Below are 8,028 nucleotides of genomic sequence, written 5' to 3'. Positions count from 1 at the left end.
ACAGAAACTATGTGCACAAAGAAACATGCATAAGAATGTTCATAAGCACAATGCTGGTCATAGCAAAAAACTGGAAACAATTTAAATGTCTAACAAGAGGAAAACACGAATAAATTGTGGCATTTTCATGAAATGCAATATTATAAAGCAGTGAAAATGAATGGGTCTACATGTAGCAACATGGACGAATCTTTTTCATACGTCAAGTGAAAAAAGCTGCAGAGGAATATGTACACTTTAATATCGTTTATATAAATATAAAAATATATTAAATGTCACAATTATTTAGGGACATCTGCCTATGTAGTATAAGTATATAGAAGTGTAAGGAAATGAAAAAATGGCAAATTCTAATTACTTTGCGGATATAGAAGTGTAAGGAAATGAAAAAATGGCAAATTCTAATTACTTTGCGGGGGCAGGAGATGCAACTGGTGAGGAGTACATGGAGAGTTTCAGTTATATTGGTAATGTCTTATTTCTTATGCTGGGTGATAGGGACATTAGTATTTGTAATATAATTCTTTGAGCATGAAATCATATTTCTTCAAATATGAAATATTTCATCATCTTTTTCATAAAAGGCAAGATAATATATTGGCAGAAATTTAAATCCTTTTGCTATTCTAGGAAAGCAAGGCCTCTATTCTTCTTCTGACTAGACCTTTTTAGTGAGCTGGAAAATAAAACTTTGATGTTATTTCTTAGCTAGTTTGCGATTGAGGGGGAGAGTGGAAGCTCTCACATAGATTCAGTTCTTGGTTTGCCTCAGATTCCACTATGACAGCAATTCATCTCCAAAGAGAAGTATACAAACTAAAAAGTTACAATCACCACCCCAGCCCTTTACCCAATCCCATTTATAGAAGTAATCTGTTTACAATTGGTTGCGTCCCCCTCTAGATATTTTTCCTATACATATACAAATATACAGATGGATACATGAATTTTTAAAAAAACATGAGCATGGAATTATACATGTATTATATGAACAAATATAAAGCTTTTTTATTTTATTTTTTTGTTGTTATTTTCTTTTTGAGGCAAAAAGTTTTTAAATTAAAAAATAGATAAAATTATATGATATATATTGTTTCACACTTTTTTTTCACTTATCAATGTATATAGCCATCCTTCCATGTCAGAACATCAGCCCATAATGATTTGCCACCCTCCTCCACAGCTGCAGAGTATACCATTATATGGATGTACCTTAATTTATATTTAGAATTTTATTGTTAGTTAAATATATTAGCATTCTAGATGCATAGAACATCCTTATTAAGGATGATTTTTTTAGGGTAGTGATACCATTAAGGTATCATTAAGGTAGATACATGATGTCACCCATTTGTCAAAACCCATAGACCTGCATAATACAGAAAGAACCTTAATGTAAACTACAGAATGTAGTTACTAATAAAATGTATCAATATTGGTACATCCATTGTAACAAATATACCACCTGGCAAGATGTTAACATTATGGGAAATTATGTTAGGGGTTATATGGAAATTCTCCTTGTACTTTCTGCACAATCTTTCTGTAAAACTAAAACTGCTCTAAAAATAAAGCTAATCATTAAAAAAAAAAAAAACTCCAAACAATACAGCTAGAGTAATATAAACTTCAAAATACTGAGAAGACTCTCCAAAGAATAGTGATAAAACCCTTCACAAGACCACCTCTCACATATAGATACTTAATCCCAGGCCCCTCCCTGGAGATAAACTACTGCTATGTTTGAAGTACATCCTCCCAAATTCATTTGCCCCCATAAAGAAATAGATCACTTGATTGTTGTGTGTGTGGTTTACATGTGAACAGTTCTAAACTGTACAGATATTCTGCAACTTACTCTTGAAGATATGCACACATCTTACTTAGCTTATTTGGTCATCCATTCAGCAACTATTTATTGATCTGTGTACTGGTGTAAGCACAGCAGCAAGGAGGATGGAGCTTACATTCAGACAATGAAGCATGTAAATCAACGAGCAATATAATTTCAGGTAGTCCTAAGTAGTATAATGAAAATCAAGTAGGAACTGGGTGACACTACTTATTTTTATTATTTTTTTTGCATGGGCAGGACCAAGAATAGAACTCGGGTCTCCGGCATGGCAGGCGAGAACTCTGCCTGCTGAGCCACCGTGGCCTGCCTGATACTATTCTTTTCAACAATTGTAGAACATTCCACCGTATGGCTTATCATAGTTTGGGGGCATGACTTCCAAACTTTCCTACTTGCTTCCTGGAGTAAGAAATACTTTTCCCACTGAAATCCAGAACCCACATATAGAAACATTCATCCACAAAACTAAAACACACATAGGCACAACTGAAGAAACGTTTCATCTCCTTTTTTCTAGGGGCTGAACTATTATCTCTTCTTATACCACTTATTAAGGATGACACAATGACATTTTCTATTCTATTTCATTTTTTAAAAAACAGGCTAATCATAACTTGCTAAATTTATTTCATTATCCACTAATAAAGAGATCATGACCTCAGTTTGAATAATATTGCTTATGTGCCCAATCCTCTATTGAAATTTATATATATTCTTAATAATTCTCCCCTATTACAAACTGTGCAGCAGTGAGCTGTTTTATACTCATTTCATGAGTATCACTGACAGCAAGATCCCTGGTTGTGTAATGGCTATTTACTTAGAATTTTGGTAAAATGTAGCCAGTCTGATGGGAAACCGAAGGCTAATTCTGTATCTGTTACCACCATGATGTGTAAACTTGGGGCAAGTTCCTGCACCTCTCTGGGCTCAGTTTCCCCATCGGTAACCTGCTATACCCTGGATCTATCCTAAATTGAAAGCAGATGCCCCACCCCCTGACTCAGCGTGGGTAGGATTTCTCACCAAGCCCTTCTCCTCTTTTCCAGTTCCCTGTTCCCTGGGGGTGGCCCAGGGAGGAGGGAAAAGGCAGGTCTGGGCAGGAGGGCGTGATGCAGGGCGGGATAGGGGGAGGGCAGTAGGGAGGCCGGCCCCCTAGTAGGAAATGAGACAAAGTAAGAATAACATTTTGTGAGTCTGACGCCCTCTTCCTTCTCCCATCCTCTGGCCTCTTTCCAGCCTCCTCCACTCAGCTTCCACCCTTCCCAGACGATCCTCACTTCTCTTTCTCTACGCTGCAGCCAGCCGGAGCCCCCAGCCTGCCTGAGCCGGGAGTACAAGTGGGGTCAGGAACTTCAGTCTCAGGATGTTGACAACACTGCTGCCACTGCTACCTCTTCTGCTCCTGCCTGGCTGGGCCCTTTGTAGCCAGGAGACCTCGGATGGTGAGTGAGGAGCACGTCTCCTGCCTCAGGATGGCTCTGGGGACTCTCTGCTTACCTGGGTGTGTTAGCAAGACCAGAGGGAGAGCTTATCCCACAGAGTCTGTGTTTGCAGCCACTTGGGTCTCTCTCTAGGGCAGGCAAGGCCCTGGGGGTGGGGGGGGGGGCGCTGCTTTGCATCCCGAAGCCAAGGTGAGGAGGTACAGTTTAGTCCCTAGGAAAAAAGAGATAGAGAAGGCTAAGGGAAAACAGGGAAATGGAAAAGGGATGGGCAGATAGGGTGAAGAATCAGCCTAGGGGATAAAGGAAACTCAGGACAAAATCTGGAGAGGGAGAGATGGGGTGCTAGTGGGTAGCGGTGAGTCTAGGAAAGTTGGGGAGAGACTCAAAGATGAGAAGAGAGATGGAGGGAATGGGGGACTCTGGGAGAACTGATGGAAGGTATGGGGGAAAGATGGGGCTGAGACAGTTGAGGCAAGAGGGGAGGATAGGGAAGACGGAGGAAGACTGGAAGCAGCTGGTGAGATGAAATTGTGTGTGGAGGGGAGAAGAGTGTGGGCAATAGAACTCAAGGGGGAGCTGGCTGCCTGAAGTGACCCCATTTGAGTGGGAAAAGGGAGCTATTGCCCTGCATTATAATTGCACAGAGCCCTCCTCAACCTTACCCCACAATCCCCATAGCTTCAGTCTCCCCTTCAGAGAGGGAGCAAATAGGCAATATTCAATGATTGCTCACTATGGTTAATACATATACTGACTCATTTAATTGACATAAAACCCCTACAAGGGAGGTTATTCTATTTTCTCCTTTCTACAGAGAACACTCGTTCACAGAGCCATTAAGAATCGTGCCTGGGGTTACCTATACTGACATACTCATTCACAACTACAGACCCACAACACAACTTCCCAAATGCACCTGGAGGAGCTCAGTGTAGCCTGTGTGTTTGGGGTGGCAGAGGAGACAGTCATTTAGAAGCCAGTGAGATTTGCACTAATACAAAATGATCTGGGATCTCTGAAACAGAGACTGTGTCTGGGAGGGCAAAGAGGAAGAAGGGCATCAGGAAAACCCTATGGAGAGAGAAACTGAGCTTGGTCTTGAAGCACAAATAGCCATTTGCCAGACAGAAAAAGGAAGGCAGGGTAACCACAACATGCTATTCACATGTGAGCCACAAGGTATCATGAGGAAGCCTGACTAGTTTGATATCCTAAACATGGGGAAGAGGCTAGAAAAAGTAGGTAGGCCAGGTCACCGATGGCTCAGAATGCCAAGCTGAAGACTTTGGCTTCCACCCTGTGGACAGATATTCTAAGGCGAGTTTGTGTAGCAGAATGGCTAGGAGTGCCAGAACTCAGACTGCTTGCATTCAAACCTTGACCTTGCTATTTACCACCTTAGCCTCAGTGTCCCATATAGACTGGGGTTAATAACAGTAGCCAGTGCATTAAGCTGTTGGGAGGAAGGCACAAATAAGATGATAATGTGTGTTTAGCATGGTGCCCAGGTCATAATAAGCACTTAATAAATATTTCTATTATTATTTTTGAAGGGGGGCACTGGAGGATTTTAAGCAAGAGAAGGACATAATCTTATCCCTGGGTCAGGTGGAGAAAAGATTAGAAGGGGCGAAACTAGCGAGGGGGGGTGAGGTAAGAAGTTAATCCCAGTCCAGGCTAGAACCAGTGAGGCCTGAACTAGGACACTGGCAGAGAAGATAGAGGAGATGGGCTTGAGATTTTATTGTAGGTCAGATTTGTTGGCCAACCAGTCATGGGGAAGCGGGAAAGAAAAAGACCGAGTGGCTCTTTTACCGACTGGCTCTCTTACCCCTGGGCAAGTGACTTCTGCTCTTTGGGCCTCAGTTTCCTCATCTGTAAAACGAAGATAATAATCCCTGTTTTACCCTCTTGGCTGAGTTACCATGCGCATCAAATGGGAGGAAGGGTGGGAGGGCACTTTGTAGTTTGTGAAGGACCGAGAGGGTGGGCGGCGGCCTCTGGCCAGGGGATTATTATCTCGGCTGCCTGCCGCCCGGCCCCGACGCGCTAACTCCTGCCTTCCAGGCCCGCGGAGCTTTCACATGCTCCAGATCTCCTACTTGCCGGACCCCGCTCACGTGTGGTACCAGGGCAACGCGACGCTGGGGGGCCGTGTGACGCACATGCTAGAAGGCCCGGACACCAACGTCACGATCCGCCAGCTGGAACCCTGGGAGGAGCCAGAGAAGTGGGAGGGCACCCAGAAACGCCTGAACCTCTACCTGCAGCAGTTTCACGGCCTCGTGCGGCTAGTGCACCAGGAGCGGCGCTTGGCCTGTGAGTGGGGCGGGGCCTGGGATGACAGGCGTTTGTGGATGAGAGTCGTGGCCTATGGGCGTGATGCGACGGGGCGGAGTTGTGGGGAAGGGGGCGGGACCTTATGGGGCGGAGTTTTGTGGGTGGGCGTGGTGCTGTGGGCGGGGTCCGTGGAGCGGGCGAACCTGCTCTGAGCCCAAAGTTGGAGGCCGTGGCAGAGCGAGCGTCCTAGCTGCCTCGGCCTTTCGTCAGGCCCTCTTCCCGCTGGGGCCAAGCCCCCAACAGACCGACTTGCGTCCCTGACACACCCTGAACCCCGAAAATTCACTGAAGCCTCCCTACCCTTCACTTCACAGTCCGACTCCTTTCCTCACAGACCCCTCCTTTCCTTCACACACCCTACTGTCCCCAGCCCTGTTCCCTCAACCCCCCACCCGTCTCTCCTCATAGAAGCTGACTCCTCTCAGAGCTCCCGGCTCCTTCCCTCACAACTGTCAACTCCTTTCACCCAAAGACCCAATTTCTCTCAAAGGCCCCACTCCATCCCCACATAGCCTCGCAGCTCCTTCTCCTCATCCTCCCCCATTTTCTTCATAGGCCCTGGCCTCTCCTCACATAAAGCTCAACAGTCTCTAACCCGACCCACTCCTCACAGCCCCCATCCTTCTCCCCAGAATTCCCTGACCCGGAGTCTCTTCCAGCCACTGACCCTCACCCCACAGCTGCCTGTCTTCCCTATCGCATTCACCCCCCACACCCGGCCCCCTCACCACACAGCCCCCTGACCCTGAATCCCACATCCGCAGTTCCTCTGATGATTCGCTGTTTCCTGGGCTGTGAGCTGCCTCCTGAGGGCTCCAAAGCCCATGTCTTCTTCGAGGTGGCCGTGAATGGGAGCTCCTTTGTAAGTTTTCGTCCAGAGACAGCTTTATGGGTGGCAGGGCCCCAGGCACACTCCCAAGTGGCCATCTACACCCTGAAGCAGCTCAACACCTACAATCGTACTCGGTATGAGCTACTGGATTTCCTGCAGGACACCTGTGTGCAGTATGTGCAGGAGCTCTTCACCACGACCAACCTGAAAGGTATGATGGAGCTAGTCAGGGACCTCGGTATTGGGCTAAAGGGATGGACCTTGAGCAAAAGAAGGCTCATGATTGGGGGGTTGGGACAAAGCAAAGCCTTAGTCACTTGGTGAATTGGCTCCCTTCCCTTGGAGGGCAGATATTCCTTGGGCTTTGACTCAAACCGTGGACTCCTTGGGGGACACGTCCTATAGGCTAATTCTCTGCATGTTCTACAGGGAGCCAAACAGGCCACTCCTACACATCGCTAGTCCTGGGCATCCTGGTGGGCAGTTTCGTCATCACTGGTGTGGCTGTAGGCATCTTCCTGTGCACAGGTGGACGGCGGCGGTGTTAATTATTCTCCAGCCCCCTCTGAGAAAGGGCTGGACTGATGAGGGCTGGCAAGAAAAGATCTCCACTCAATGCAAAGATAAACAGATTCCCCAGCAGGGACACATTATTCCAAAGGTTTGGAGAAGCAGCTCCTTTCTTCTCCAGCTCCACCCATCAAGGCGTTTGAGGGATGGTCAAGGCTAGGTGGAGAGAGTTTGCTAAGAACCTAAGTATTCACATTTCTTTTTAAATTGGACTGAGAAGTGAATGCTTATCTATCTTTGTGGAAGGCAGAGGATGGACTTGGGGCAGAGGACGCTATGGTTCATCCTCTAAAGACAAACAGAGGTACCTGAAGCATTGGAAGCACATAGCCAAATAAACAAATCATTCACAGCCAAAATAAGAAATATAAATGTTTCCAGGTATGTCAGACTTGGGAAGGGACATTGGTGTACTTAGGGGCAGAAAGAAATATCCAGGGAAATGGTGGAAGTGTAAAATCCAAGTAATATGGAAGTAAGAGGTTATTAACCAATTAATAATATTAATAAATTCCTTATGTGTAAAACATCGTTATTTCCTCTCCTTTGTAAGCTTCTGTAAAAATAGACTATACTCCTTGCTTCCATTTCCTCATCTCCCACTCACTCTTTAAACCACTGCATAAGATCACCAATGCACTCTAATTGTCAAACGCTCATACCATGATATCCACAACATTTAACTTTGTAGACTAGAACTTTCTTTTTACCCTAACCTCTGAGATACCATTCTTCTAATTTTTAAAAACTGTTCTGGCCATTCTTTTTTAGGCTCTTTGACTTATACCATCTTAACTACCCTGGCAATTACTGGCTTACATTTTTTGCCTCTTTTGTTCCCCCTTAAATTATACCCTTTCTGGGTGACCTACTCACTTCCATGGCTTCAAATACCACGTGTATGTTGTGGTTTCCATGGGGAAGCAATATAATCTTGTCTTTCAGAGCATACATTTTGTCGCCAAACAGAGCCAATTTTACTTAAG

The 8,028-nt window shown here is 45.3% G+C and overlaps 1 protein-coding gene across 2 annotated transcripts; it reads left to right on the top strand.

Moving 5' to 3' along the window:
• Positions 1-3,025: 3,025 nt before the first annotated feature.
• PROCR (protein C receptor) lies at positions 3,026-7,573 on the top strand. 2 transcript variants are annotated; one of them, XM_077170504.1, is made up of 5 exons: positions 3,026-3,046; positions 3,157-3,300; positions 5,368-5,619; positions 6,405-6,683; positions 6,902-7,573. In XM_077170504.1, the coding sequence occupies exons 2-5, from the start codon at positions 3,222-3,224 to the stop codon at positions 7,018-7,020; spliced, it is 729 nt and encodes a 242-aa protein (XP_077026619.1). In that variant the 5' UTR covers positions 3,026-3,046; positions 3,157-3,221; the 3' UTR covers positions 7,021-7,573. The 2 variants fall into 2 exon arrangements, with proteins under 2 accessions (XP_077026619.1, XP_077026617.1); XM_077170502.1 differs by lacking the exon at positions 3,026-3,046 and having other exon boundaries at positions 3,053-3,300.
• Positions 7,574-8,028: the final 455 nt, after the last annotated feature.

This window comes from Tamandua tetradactyla, chromosome 1 (assembly GCF_023851605.1).
Source record: "Tamandua tetradactyla isolate mTamTet1 chromosome 1, mTamTet1.pri, whole genome shotgun sequence".
Classification (NCBI taxonomy): Eukaryota; Metazoa; Chordata; class Mammalia; order Pilosa; family Myrmecophagidae; genus Tamandua; species Tamandua tetradactyla.
This window is presented reverse-complemented; position numbering and strand designations above follow the sequence as displayed.